General features: G+C 45.4%; 1 protein-coding gene across 1 annotated transcript; it reads left to right on the top strand.

Annotated features, from left to right (window-relative positions):
- Nucleotides 1–537: 537 nt before the first annotated feature.
- ZNF16 (zinc finger protein 16) lies at nt 538–12,034 on the top strand. Its single transcript, XM_079141944.1, has 2 exons — nt 538–645; nt 9,876–12,034. The coding sequence occupies exon 2, from the start codon at nt 9,953–9,955 to the stop codon at nt 11,696–11,698; it is 1,746 nt and encodes a 581-aa protein (XP_078998070.1). The 5' UTR covers nt 538–645; nt 9,876–9,952; the 3' UTR covers nt 11,699–12,034.
- Nucleotides 12,035–14,889: the final 2,855 nt, after the last annotated feature.

Genomic DNA, 14,889 nt, shown 5'->3' with positions numbered 1-14,889 from the left:
GGGACTGAACCCGGGACGTCGCTCATGCTACAGGCGCTGAGCCACTGAGCTGCACCCCCAGCCATCTTACGTCATGATACAATCGGATCCATTTCTTTTTTTTCTCTCTTTTTTTTCTTTTATTGTAAACAAATGGGATACATGTTGCTTCTCTGTTTGTACATGGCATAAAGGCATACCATTTGTGTGATCATAAATTTACATAGAGTAAGGTTGTATGATTCATACACCCCCCTTCCCCCACCCCTCCCACCCCTCTTTTCCCTCTATACAGTCCTTCCTTCCTCCATTCTTGCCCCCCTCCAATCGGATCCATTTCTGAGGACTTGTGTATTACAATCTCCTTCTCCGGCGCATATTCAGTTCTCTCTGCATTTCTGGTACCGTCCTCTTGCATTCAGTTGCCACCCTGCTCGGTCCACCCTAACCGCTAGGACCTGCAGCAGCTCGGGGATCTGCCCTAGCAAAATCCGGCCCTGCGCTGTATCACCGAGTCTCCTCAGCCTCCCGCAGTCTAGAGCGGTCACGCCGACGGGGCGGGGCTTCCAACGGAAGCTGGGGGCGGGACTTCCAGTCAGCGGAGCCAGGGCCAAGAAGCTGGGTGCCGCGGCGATGCTACCCTGCCGGACGCGACCCCTGCGGGAGGTGAGTTTGCCGAGCGAAGGTTCTGCTCCGGAGTCCCTGGTGTCGAGCGATGGGGCCCCGGGGGGCTCGCGCGGGGCAGGCAGCGGGATCCGGAGCCCCGGCGGGGCGAGGCCGCGCGGAGAGGGGTCTGCTCAGCCTGGCCGGGGCCGTTGCCTCGGCGCGATCTGGGGGGCATCTTCAGGTAGGGCGCACCGCGGGAAGCCCTGCGGAGACTGCCCTGGAGCTGAGGCGTGTTCGGGTGGCCAGGCGCGCGAGAGCTCGGGTGGAGCGAGGAACAGTGTCCGGGACTCAGGTCTGACGAGGCGGGGGTTGGGGGCTCGCGGTGACGTCAGAGGCGCGCAGGACCTGGGCGGGGCGGGATCCGCTCAGTGCCAGGCGTCGTTCCCTGGTGGTTCCGCAGTAGTGGGCTTCCCCTCCAGGGGGAGAGAGCTCTGGGGAGGGAGAATTTGGAACCGTTTTTGTGGAAACAGGGACTGAGCAGTCGCAGGTCCCATCCTGCAGCTCCTGCTGCGAGAGCGTCGCTGCTGGGTCTTCAAGTGCCAGGTTCAGCCTTTAGCCAGGAGAACCCGCTGCCAAGCTCATTCAGGCAGAGCCCGTTGCTTGGTGATTGTTGTACACAGGTTCGTCGTTCCCTTGCTGCCTGACAGGCAGAGTGGCCCGTAGCTCCTGGAGGTAGCCCGTGTACATGGTCGTCTCCTGTGGTTAGATTGGATCCACCAGGGTAATCCATGCTGGTAACCCTAGTTCCGATGCCAAGTCCCTTATGCTGTTTAGTGTAACATATCTACAGGGTCTTGGGAGTAAGATGTGGACATGGGGAAAGGGGTGTTCTGCCTACCACAGACTAAGCGCATGTCTGGGAAACATCCCATTGAGAATGAGCTGAGAAAAGCAACGTGTAAAACTAGTGCCAAACTAGTTTGGTACCATATAATTTTTTTTAAAAATGCCTATGTGTATTTGCTTGTGTAAGCATAGAGTAATCTGTAAGGACACATCAAACTGGAATGGGGAACCAAGTGACTGGGCATTTATAACTTTTTCTTTAAACCTTTTAAGTTTTAAGCTATGTGACTCAAAACTTCTATTCAAAAAATGAGAATTTAAGATAATTTAAAATGTACTGAATAAATGTTGGAGATGATTTAAATTCCCCCCTGGTTGAAAAGAGTGAAAATTCCTCCCCAGGAAACTGGGCATCTGCTCTCGGGACAGGCAGACACCATTGCTGACAATCTTATAGCTCCCTCCCAAGTCTCCTGCTCTGTGTGTGCTGCTGAGTGGCTGGGCACCTTAGTGTTTTCCCTGCTTCAGATCTCATCTTACACCATACTTCTGCACACCCTTCCAAGTTGATCTTTTGAGACATTTTGTTTTGTCTCCTGTTAGAAATGCAGCTAGTGCTTTACTGCATCAGCCAAAAGTCTGTCCCCAGTGATATCCTTCTGAGCTCTGTTCCTGCCTCCTTGTCTTCTCATAAGCTTTGTCTCTACGCTTGCTCTCTGGCCTTCTCACTCAGACCACTTGTTGTGGGTTCCTCCGTGATCTCAACCCAGCAATCCTGGGTGATGTCTCCTGTCACCCCTACTCCTTACACCTTTCTCCTGCCACCCTTCTTCAGAGAAGCCCCCTCTCAGATCCTTTTCAGGTCCCCTTGACCACATCTCACTCAGCAGGTGCCACTGCCTCCCAACATTCCCTTGACCTTCATCTAAACCCAGTATGGAACAGAATATCCCTCCCAGGAAAGGCAGAAAAGAGTACCATTGGCAAGGACAGAGTTTATGCTTTTTCACTGAATGGTGAGAGGCTGTTGCCCTCTAAACACCTGCAACCCAGAAATCTGAATGGTGGCAAAAATTATCTTTCAAAACAAAAGAAAAATTAAGACATTCTCAAAAAGACAACAGCCTAAGGAGATCTGTTATGGTCTTAAAGGCTAAATGAAAGGACAGTAGACAGAGACTCCAAGACATACAAGAAATAAAGACCTCTAGTAAAGGTAATTACATATAAGCAAGTATAAAAATTAGTATTACTAGGGCTGGGGAGATAGCTCAGTCGGTAGAGTGCCTGCCTTGCATGCACAAGACCTTGGGTTTGATTCCCAGCACCACAAATAAATAAATAAATAATTAGTATTACTGTATTTTTAGTAGGTTTTTTTTTTTTTTTTTTTTTTTTTTTTTTGTACCAGGGGTTGAACCCAGGGGTGCTTAACCACTGAGCCACAACCCCAGCCCTTTTTTAATATTTTATTTAAAGACAGGGTCTCACTGAGTTGCTAAGTGCCTCACTAAGTTGCTGAGGCTGGCTTTGAACTTGTGATTCTCTTGCCTCAGCCTCCCAAGCCACTGGGATTACAGGCGTGTGCCACTGCGCCTGGCTAGTATTACTGTATTTTTGGTTTGTGAATCCACTTTTTATTTCCCACATGATTTAAAGAGCACATGCAAAAAAGTAACAAGTCTGAGTTTTGTTTTGCTTTGCATTTTAGGAGCTGGAGATTGAACTCAAGGCCTCACACATGCTAAGCATGCATTCTACCACTGATCTGCACCCCCAGCCTAATAAGTCTAGGACATATTTTGAGCCCATAATGAACAAAGTATATATATTTTTCTTGTACTAGGAATTGAACCCAGGGACACAACCACTGAGCCACATCTTGTGGTGGTCTCTCAGCCACATCCCACGTGGATGAGAAAAGGGTTAACTGCCAGAGGAGGATGTTGACTGTTTTTCAATCTATCACCCAAAAACTTACCTACTCAATAAACACACAAGAGCCAGTACTCATTTTAAATGAGACTAGGCGTGACAGGTCTGGCCATACCAGTTCTGGCCTCTAACAACAACAAGAAGTTGCCCAATTATTTTACTTATAATACACAGGTAAAGGGGGCCAGGACTGAGAGGAGCTGCTTCTGTGATGGACAGGATAGGGTGGAGTTAGGAGAGCCATTCTCTTAGGGGGAATATTCCAGGAGACAGGGAACCACTCCCACACAGCGCCACATGCTTGCTGGCAATCTGGCACAGACATTGCTGCTAGGTCCTAGAAACCAGGCCTCTGTGTCCCATGGCTCATCCTAATCTAATTCTGCTAAATAAGGGTGGCTTCCAACAACAACCCCAGCCCTTTTTCGTATTTTTTAATTTAGAGACAGAGCCTCACTGAGTTGCCTAGCACCTTGCTAAGTTGCTGAGGCTGGCTTTGAACTTGCAATCCTCCTGCCTCAGCCTCCACAGCCACTGGGATTATCAGCACACACCACCATGCCTAGCTAGAAGCAGATTTTTGTGTGTTATTGAGGCTAAGTTGATATCATTTGTTTTAGGATGTTCATGGTAAACACTAAGAAAATATCTAGCAAATGTATACAAAAGGAATTAAAGAGAAAATTAAAATGACATTGCAAAAAAATCAACTGAACTCAAAAGTAGGCAACAATAAAGAAATTAAGGAGCAAAAATGTAAAAGATGTACCAAAAACAAATAGCAGAGCCAGGCACAATGACACACACCTGTAATCCCAGAGGCTCAGGAGGCTGAAGCAGGAGGGTTGCAAATTCAAAGCCAGCTTCAGCAACTTAACAAAGTCCTGTCTCAAAAGAAAAAGGGCTAGGAATGTGACTCAGTGGTTAAGCACACCTGGTTCAGTCCCTGTTACCAAAAATAACAACAAGTAGCAAAATGGCAGAAGTCCTTTTCTTTTTAGTAACTACTTTAAATGTAAATGGATTAAACTTTCCAGTCAGAAAGCAGACATTGACAAAGTAAATAGGAAAGCATGGTCCAACTACTTGCTGCCTGCAGAAGGCTTACTTTAGATTCAGACATAAGCTTGAAGTGAGATGTGCAAAAAAATATTCCATGTAATTCATAACCCAGAGAGAACTGGGATGACTATACTAATATCAGACAAAACAAACTAAGTCAAAATTTGTCACCAGAGAGAAGGAAAGACATTATTTGGAGACATCAATACCCTAATTCCAGTGATGTTCCAGAATATCATTCAAGAAATAGAGGGCCTGAGCAACACTGTAAACCATCTGGACTTGAATGTTTGTGCCCTTCTGAAATTCATATCTATTATGAATCTCTAATGTACTGATATTAAGATGTGGGCCTTTGGGGAGATCATTAGGATCATAAGAGTAGAGCCCTTGTGGATGAGATCAGTGCCCTTGTAGAAGAGGGTTGAGGCATCTTAGTTGCCCCTTTCTTTTCTACTACATGAGAATACATAAAAGGTACCATCTATGAGGAAAAAAAGCCCTCACCAGACAGTTAATCTGCTGGCACCTCAGTCTTGGACTTTCCAGCCTCCAAAGTCAGGAGCAGTAAATTTCTGTTGTTTATCAATTACCCAGTCTAGACTTGTTTTGGTTTTGGTTGGGGGGCATGCTGGGGACTGAGCCCAGGACCTTGCATATGCTGAGCAGGTGCTCTTCCATTGAGCTGTACTTTCAGCCCCTAAGTTATTTTGCTGTAGAAACCCAAAAAATCTAAGAGATGGACAAAACACTACACTCAGAAGAGCAGACATTCTTCTCAGCTCTACATAGAACATATGTCAGGTCACAAAACAAGTCAAGATTTAAATCATACAAAGTATTTTTAACCAATAACAGCAAGAAAACTGGAGAACTTGCAAAGATGTAGAAATAAAGCTACAGTTACTCAAAGAAATCACAAGGAAAACTAGACAATATCTATGGATTAAATGATTGAGAACACAACCCACCAAAACATAAGAATGCAGCAATGTCAAAAGGAAGGTTTATAGAAATAAATATCTTCATTAAAAAGGAAGATATTTAGGTATCTAATAACTTTACATCTTGAGGAACTACAAAAAGAAGAGCAAATCAAACTCAAAGCTCACAGAGGAAGTCAATAATAAAGATTAGAGCAAAGATAAATAAGAGTAGAAAAACAATCGAATCAACACAGGCAAAAATTCTTGAAAAGATTAACACAAGTGGTAAACCTTTAGATTTACAAAGGACAAAAGAAGATGTGACTGATATTGGAAATGAAAGTAGAAATAATATTACCAACCTTACGGAAAGGAAGGAAGATATAATATTCTGAATGGTTTTGTACCAACAGTTTACACAGCCTGTAAAAAAAAAAAAAGGGACAAATTTATAGAAGCACAAATTACGAAAATTGACTCCAGAGTATCTAAACATACCAATAACAAATAAAGAGATTGGATTAGCAATTAAAACTCGCAGCAAAGAAAAGTTCAGGATTAAAATAGCTTTACTAGTGAATTCAGCTAGGCTTTAATGAATACCCAACCTTCTCAAACTTTCAGAATATTGAAGAGGAGGGAACATTAAATCTGTGAGGCCAGAAATACCCTGATACCCAAGCCAGACAAAGAGCATATAAAAAGAAAATTACAAACCAGTATCCCTTATGGCTAAAGATGCAAATCTCTCAAAAGCATAATATCAGACTAAACTCAGGAGCATCTTAAAAGTGTTCTATCCCATCAGGAGTTAGAAGGGTGTCTCTCTAAGAGAACCAACCAATGTGATTCACCAAACAAACAGAATGAAGTATGAAAACCATGATCACCTCAACTCATGCACAAAAAAACTGGCAAATTCCAACTATCTTTCATGATTTAAAAAAAAAAAAGGCTGGTAAAAGGCTCTTGGTGAGAACCACAGCTGACATCATGCTTAGAAGTGAAAGACAAAAACATTTGCCCTGAGATCAAGAACAGAAGAGCGATGCCTACATCACCAATGCTGCTCAGCATTATACTGGAAGTTTGATCCTGAGCAGTTAGACAAGAAAATGAAATTACAGATGTCCAAATCAGAAAGAAAGGTGTGAAACAATTTGCATAGGACAACTCCATACATTCAAATCCCAAAGAATCCACAGGAAAACTACTAGGGCTAGTAAATTCAGCAAAATTGCAGGGCACAGGATCATTGTACACACCAGCAATGAACAAACAAATTTGAAGGGAAATTAAGAACACACTTCTATTTAACTTAGCATCAGTGGCAGGGGAAAATGCCAGGAATAATTTTAACCAAGGAGATATAAAACTTACCAAAAACTGCAAGACACTACTGAAAGAAATTAAACCAAAAAAAAAAAAAAAAATGAAGATATCTTGTGTTCACAAATTTGAAGACCTTAATATTGTTAAGATGCCCAAACTACCCAAAATGGCATATAGATTGAGTGCAATTTCTATCAAAATTTCAGTGACCATTTTTGCAGAACCTAAAATGTTCATCCTTAAATTCAAATGGAATTACAAAGGAGTCTGAATAGCCAAAACAGTCTTGGAGAACAGAGTTGGAGGATTTACATGACCCAGTTTGAGGCTTACTACAAAGCTGCAGTAGTCAAAACAGTTTGGTCCTGGCATGAAGATGGAATTGATCTAGAAATAAACCCAGACATCTAGGACCAGATGGTTTTCAGCAGCGATGCTAAGACCTTTCAGTCAGTAAGGAAAGACAGCCGTTCAACACACGGCACTGCAACAAATAGGCATCCCCATGCAACCCAGCAGAGTTGGAGCTGGCACAGCAGCACACACTGTGACCCCAGCAACTCAGGAGGCTGAGGATCAATGTTCGAGGCAAAGTTTTGTTTATTTTTTAAATTTTGTAGTTGTCAGTGGACCTTTTTTATTTATTATTTATTTATTTATATGTGGTGCTGAGGCTCAAACCTAGTGCATCACACATGCTAGGCAAGTGCTCTACCACTTAGCTACACCCCAGTCCAAGCCAAATTTTGAGCCTCAAAATTTAAAACAGTGGGAAACTTCAGTGGTAAAGCACCTCTGGGTTCAATCCCCAGTACAAAAACCAAACAAAGTGAAGCTGAATTCCTACAAATTCCATGTACAAAAATTAACTGAAAATGAATCAAAGACCTTAAGAGCTTAAAAACCATCAAGGTCTTGGGAGGAAACAGGAGCAAATCCTCATAACCGTGCATTAAAACATCAAAGGCACAAGCAACAAAAGAAAAATAAATTAGACTTAATCAAAATTAAAGACTTAAACATCAAAGGACATGATCAAGAAAGAGCAAAGACATCCTACATAATGGGGGCAAATCTTTGTAAATCATGTTTAAGTGATAAAGGTCTAGTACTGAATATATAAAGAACTTTTACAACCCAACAACAAAACGACCCAGTTTAAAAATTGGGCAAGAGGACCTGGTGTAGTGGTGCACACCTGTAATCCCAGAGACTTGGAGGCTGAGGCAAAAGGATTGCAAGTCCAAGACCAGCCTCAGCAACTTATGAGATCCTGTCTCAAAATACATTGAAAAATGGGTTAGGGGGCTGGAGTTGTAATTCAGTGGTAGAGCACTTGCCTAGAATGTGGGAGTCACTGGGTTTGATTCTCAGCACCACATATAAATGAATAAATAAAGGTCCATCAACAAGTAAATATTTCTAAAAAATGGTTAGGGATGTAGTTCATTAATAGAGCACTCCTGAGATCTATCCCCAGTACCAGAGCGGGCAGTGGGGTTGTGGGGTGGAGGTGGGCAAAGGACTAACTTTAAAAAAATGACTAACAAATGAAAAGAGGCTTAACATCATTAGTCGTTAGAGAACTGCAAATCAAAACCACAGTCATGTTGCCATTTAATAGCCATTAGGGTGTCTGTCTATAATTTAAAAAAAAACACTGCTCTTATGATGCGTGAGCTGGTTACACAGCACTGTGAATGTGCTAAATGCCACCAGGTTGCTTACTGTAGAACAGTTAACCTTCCATGCTGTGAGTTCCACCTTAACAGATCATGAAATGAAATGGAAATAGAAGCCTCTGGGGCAGGAGGTGGGCATATTGGAGCCACCTGAGTGTGAGGTGTTTCTTGAGGTCTGTGTAGCAGGTGGGCTGACCTTGCACTGAGATTGATGCTGCACCCCATGATCTGTGATGGGTGACAGTCATATGGGACTCCAGGAGTGTGGCCTTGGCTGGGGGACTCTAAGCCATGTTGCACACATCTGAAAGCAGTTAGTGGGCTGGGGATACAGCTCAGTTGGTAGAGTGCTTGCCTTGCATGCACAAGGTCCTAGGTTCAATCCCCAGCACCGCAAAAAAAGTAAATAAATAAATAAATAAATAAAAGCAATTAGTGCAGCAGGCAAGGGCTGGGCCTGTGAGGGCTGAGCATGTGGCCAGGTCAGTCTGCAGTGATGCCACTGGCAGCTCCTGGGCACAGATGTGTCCATGCTGGAAGCAAGCTGTGCATGTCACAGATAGAGTAGGGAGAGGTACTGTCGACCCAAGGAGGCAGTACAGAGCACTGAAAGGGCACCAAGCATCAGTGACCTCAGCTGTCAGTCCTGTGTCAGGGAGTGGTCCAGGTCAGGAGAGTAGGAGTCTGGCACCTATATAGTGGTTAGGGAAAGGAGTATTTGAGCAGAGGCCAGCAGGAAGGCCACGTGTTCCAGGCAGGGAGAGCACCACAACTGGGAACTGGCTTTGCTTTTCATAAAGGAGCAATGTGCTCCTCATCTGAAGCAGGCTCCTTCGCCCATGCTGGTGAATCCTGAGACCAAGCCTGAATGCACTGAGAGAACAAAAGATAGGCCTGAGAGGTTTCTGTAAAGCGTGTCACAATATAAGAAAGCATGTGATTTTCCTTGTATGGGTGGGAGGGCACCTGCCTTGGGAGCATATTCCCAAGTAGAGTCCACTGATCTTGTTGATTGCCTGCTGTGGTGGTGAGAGGAAGTGGGAGCCAAGAGGCACCCCAAGGCTTGGCCCAAGGCAGTGTGCAGGCTACTGGTGCATTCCTGAGATGTGGGCCCTAGGGAGGGTGGGTTTTTTGTTGTTGTTGTTGTTGTTGTTGTTTTAATGATGTTATTGTATTTTTCTTTACCTTCATTTTATTTATTTTTATATGGTGCTGAAGATTGAACCCAGTGCCTCACACATGCTAGGCAAGCACTCTACCACTGAGCCACAACCACAGCCCCAAGGGTGGGTTCTTGATTGTCTTTGGCTCCCCTGCCACTTGTCACCTAGGAGCTCTTAAACCCCTCCCTGGGCCCTTTGCCATACTGGGGGTTGTTGCTGGCAGTGGGATCCCTGCTCTCCTCACTGACTCTTCCAGAAGTGAGGTCAGCAGCTCTGCAGGCCCATCTGTGTCTCTTGTTCCTGTCACTGCAGTTCCTTCTGTAACTTAGTGTTTGTTGTTTCAGATTGTGATATCAAGACTGAGGACAAGGAGTTTCACCCCAAGGAAGACATTTTGGAGGATTTGGAATCACAGGCAAAAATGTCAGAAAACTGTGCTGGTGACGTTTCCCAGCTGTCCAAGCTTGGAGAACTCTGTGATGACTTATTAGCCGGAGACTGGGGTGTCCCTGAAGGCGAGAGCTTGGGGCAACCCCCCGACCGGGATGGGGATTTGATGTCAGTAACAGTGCTCCTTAAGGGCCCTTCAGGGGAGAAAGGTCTGGGTGGCAGTGGTATTAACCAAAGCTTCAGCCTGAGCCCATGCCAGGTGACACATCAGGAAGTCCCTACGGAAGAAAAACAATATTCAGGTGACACATGTGGCCAGAGCTTTCAACACAGTGTGGACCAAAGTGGCCATGAGGGGCTTCCCACAGCTGAAAGCCCACTTATATGTAACGGGTGTGGAAAAACCTTCAGTGGCAACCTTTACCTTATTCAGCATCAGACAGCCAGCACTGGAGAGAAGTCCTGCATGTGCAGGGAATGCAAAACACCCTTCAGCCAAAACTCAGTTGTGAGAAACCCCCTGCAAGCTCACATGAGGGTGAAGGCCTGCCAGGAGCACACAGACCTTGCTGGGTACCAGGTTCTCCCCAGCAGTGAGAAGCCGTACGTGTGTAATGAATGTGGGAAAGCCTTCAGTCAGAACTCAAGCCTTAAAAAGCACCAAAAGTCTCACATGAGTGAGAAGCCCTTCGAATGCAATGAATGTGGAAAGGCTTTCAGGCGCAGCTCCAACCTCATCCAGCATCAAAGAATCCATTCCGGGGAGAAACCGTATGTGTGTGAGGAATGTGGGAAGGCCTTCAGGCGGAGCTCAAACCTCATTAAACACCATAGGGTTCACACGGGTGAGAAGCCTTTCGATTGTAAGGAGTGTGGGAAGGCCTTTAGCCAGAGCGCACACCTCAGGAAGCACCAGAGGGTCCACACTGGAGAGAAGCCCTATGAATGTAACGATTGTGGCAAACCCTTCAGTCGCGTTTCCAACCTCATTAAGCATCACAGGGTTCACACTGGAGAGAAGCCTTACATGTGCAGTGACTGTGGTAAAGCCTTTAGTCAGAGTTCCAGCCTTATTCAGCACCGGCGAGTTCACACTGGAGAGAAACCGCATGTGTGCAGCGTGTGTGGAAAAGCTTTCAGTTACAGCTCAGTGCTCAGGAAGCACCAGATAATTCACACAGGAGAGAAGCCCTATGGGTGTGGCGTGTGTGGGAAGGCCTTCAGCCACAGCTCAGCCCTCATCCAGCATCAGGGCGTGCACACTGGCGACAAGCCCTATGAGTGCCGAGAATGCGGGAAGACCTTTGGTCGCAGCTCCAACCTCATCCTTCACCAGCGAGTCCACACTGGAGAGAAGCCCTATGAATGCACTGAGTGTGGAAAGACCTTTAGCCAGAGCTCAACCCTTATCCAGCACCAGAGGATTCATAATGGGCTGAAACCCCATGAATGTAATCAGTGTGGTAAGGCCTTCAACCGAAGCTCCAATCTCATTCACCACCAGAAAGTCCACACTGGAGAGAAGCCCTATACATGTGTTGAGTGTGGTAAGGGCTTCAGCCAGAGCTCACACCTTATTCAGCATCAGATAATCCACACTGGTGAGAGGCCGTACAAATGCAGTGAGTGTGGGAAGGCCTTCAGTCAGCGCTCAGTCCTGATCCAACACCAGAGGATCCACACTGGGGTGAAGCCCTACAACTGCACTACTTGTGGGAAAGCCTTCAGCCAGCGGTCAAAGTTGATTAAACACCAGTTGATTCACACCAGGGAGTGACTTGTGGGCTAACAGGAGTGAAACTGAACTGCGGCTCCTTTCTGACCCTTCAGCCTTTGTCTCATCCTCTCCCTTCCCAGGCCTGGAGCCTAGGCTCACTCACTGCCCCCTTAGACACACCCCTTACAGGCTCCCTCCCCTGCCATTGCTCTCAGCTCCTGTGACCTCTCATCTGTGTTTTGTTGTGTTATATTTTTATTGTGAGCAGACTGTCACATTGATTAGGTAGTAAAGCTCATTATGGCCGCATATTCATGAATGGAGTTTATTGTCATGATCAAAAGTTACCAAAAAGTAATCTTTGGTTGAAGATAACCACAGTAATTCTTTCATTAATTAGTCCTGGGAGTGAGTTCTCTGTCAGTGATTCATTGAGTAAATTTTCTTACATGACATCAAGTTGAGGGGTTTTTTAGGTCTGAACACTCTATTATCATCCCCAGAGGTGATATGCCAATTCCTTTTTCTTCTATCCCTCCCTTTCTGCAGCTTGTACGCAGACCCCCACTGCCTTGCTTCCCTGTGCATACCTGTGGTCAGGTTGTCATCCTTCTCACTACTGTGCTGTGACCCAGGTCCTGGCCTCTGGTTTCTGTGCCTCTAGTGCAGGACCCACAATGGCAGCTCTCTTTGCACCTCCTCTTCTAGTGAGGAAGCTTCCAGGATCAGTCTTCTCCCAGATGCATTCATCACCAGACATCTTTGAAGCAACTACCAGGTGCCCTGCCTTGGAGCCCAGCTTACCAGCCCACCCTCCTCAGTGTCCCCTGTCCCCTGAAAAGGAGAAAGCTTAGGTGCAACATAGATGTTACAAGAGAGACCTTGGGACTCCACCCAGCAGGTTACAACATGGGAGTTTTGCAGGATCTGCAGGCTGAATCTGGCCCACCACCTGTTAGTAAGTGAAGTTCTGTTGGGGTACAGCTATACCTGTTTGCTTACACGTATCTACAGCAGCTTCTGCATGACAGGGTTGAATAGTTGTAGATACCACATTGCTCAGAAAGCCAGAGTATTTACTTTCTGGCCCTTTACAGAAGTTTGTAACCTGGCCTTGCACGACTATCCTGTGGTTGTAGGTGACTCAGGGTGAGGCCTTGCCCAGGGGCTCAGTGTTCTTGTAGGAGTCGAGGTCTGTCTTTTGATCAGGGGTCTAGTCTGTGCTGTGCAGTGGTTTCCCATGTACAGTGGATGGTTCCTGTGCAGTTGCCATAGCCTTTGAGGATCACTCCCTTCTCACCCCTTCTCAACACTGTTCCTCAGGAGGAACATGGGGCCTAGCATGGACCTGAGTTCATGCCTCAAGTCAGTTTTGTGAGAACTAAACAACCTGGTGTGTGTGGCACACTAAACCATACCTTGTCCTTGGCAGCCTGAGTTAGGTATCCATTCATAGACCATAGAACCTCAGAATCACTCAAGCGCTAAAGAAAAAAGTTTGGGACCAACTTCAGGAAAGATTCCAGAACCATCCACCCAGCAGCCCTGCCACTTGCGGCTGCTTTCTGCTCTGCTGTGACCCCAGCCAGCAGGTGGATGTCGACCTTCCCTGTTTAGTTCTGCTTTAATAAGCATCAGGTGCAGCTAGCTGGCAGAACCAGTGCTCATTCTCACTAGCAGCAATGCAGACAGGAGTGCAGGTTGCAGGCTGTTGGAAGGCAGTAGAGAGCTTCAGGGTGTACAGTAGGTGTCCCAAGGTTTGGAATAGACATGAATGACGTGTCCACCCTGGCCTGCATTTTTGTGATTTTTTTTTTTTTAAAGTTTGAAGTAATTTCACGCAGAACAGTAGTCATGCCACAAACAGCAATATCCCTTCACCCAGATTCCCCAGCCAACATTCACCTTGTTATTTTCTTCTCTCCTCCTCTTTATATGTAGACAGTTTTTCCCTGCAACTAAGCACCTTTATCCCCAGATAATCAGCATATGCTTCCCAAGAAGGACCTTCCTTTCTGTTGCCACAGTGTCATTATCAAAGTCAGAAGACAAATGTTGACTACAACCTGTAGCCTATAAACCTTGTCATCCCAGTCATCCCCGCCTCCGTCATGCCTGTGGTTGTCTTGTCCTTTGTCTGGAATAGTTAGTTCAGCCGTGGTCTTTCTTGACATTGACTTTTTTTGAAGCACACAGGCCAGTCACTTTGTAGGCTGCCCTTTGCCTTGGATCTGCCTGGCTTCCTGGTGAATTTGACAGAGGCTACAGACAAGACGTGTCCTCTCTGATATGTCAGGAAGTCCCTGGTGTTACTCTTCTTCACATGGTTAACATGGTGACCACCTGGTTTCTCTACTACAAAGTTATTTCCCTTTTTGAGTCTTTGTAGACAGCCTGTTTCTCATCAGTTTTTACCCCATTTAGATCTGTAGATGTTCTGTGCTCCTAATCCCATTTCCAAAGGAAAGGCTTTGTCTTCTCCATTCACGTATTCATTCATGTACTGTGGACTCAGTGGCTTGTTTCTTTGATGAGTTCCAGTTTGTTACTGCATCATTTATTGTAAGACTCAGAATGTGCCAGGTTTGGCCAGTGACAGCCCTTTCAAGCTGATCCCAGGCCCCTTTGACATCACTTTCTTTGCAGTCCAGCACAGCAAACTTTGCAAAGCTTATCCCAAAAGCCCTGGTCCCTTTGGTGGAGTATGTTTTTAGAATACAGTGCTAAAGGACTGGAGTTGTGACTCAGTGGTAGAGTGCTCACCTAGCATGCATGAGGCACTGAGTTCAATTCTTAGCACTGCTTATAAAAAAAAAAGGTCCATTGACAACTAAAAACAATTTTTTTTCAAAAAAAAAAAAGTGCTAAGTGCACATTGTTACCAGGATCCCACAGTTCACCCTGTTCTTGGCAGACAGCTAGGAAATCAATTTGTGTATTTCTACAAACACAATCTTGTTTTGTTTCCCATACCTACCAATATGTTAAAATCCACCAATTGGCATTCAACACCACAGAGTTCATTCTGCCCTTTCCTATTTCCATATTTGTAACTACTCCCCCTGCCCTTTCTTTTTTAACAACTATTGGCATCTTCAATATATTTGCTTGATGTTTTCGCCAAGTCAAGAATAGACTAAAAGTGGTTTCAGAGGGCTGGGGAGATAGCTCAGTCGGTAGAGTGCTTGCCTTGCATGCACAAGGCCCTGGGTTCCATCCCCAGCACCGCAAAGAAAAAAAAAAAAAAAAAA

This window comes from Sciurus vulgaris, assembly GCF_902686455.1.
Source record: "Sciurus vulgaris genome assembly, chromosome: 1".
In the NCBI taxonomy this organism is placed as follows: domain Eukaryota; kingdom Metazoa; phylum Chordata; class Mammalia; order Rodentia; family Sciuridae; genus Sciurus; species Sciurus vulgaris.
The sequence above is the reverse complement of the archived record's forward strand: the minus strand, read 5'-3'. Positions and strand labels throughout refer to the sequence as shown.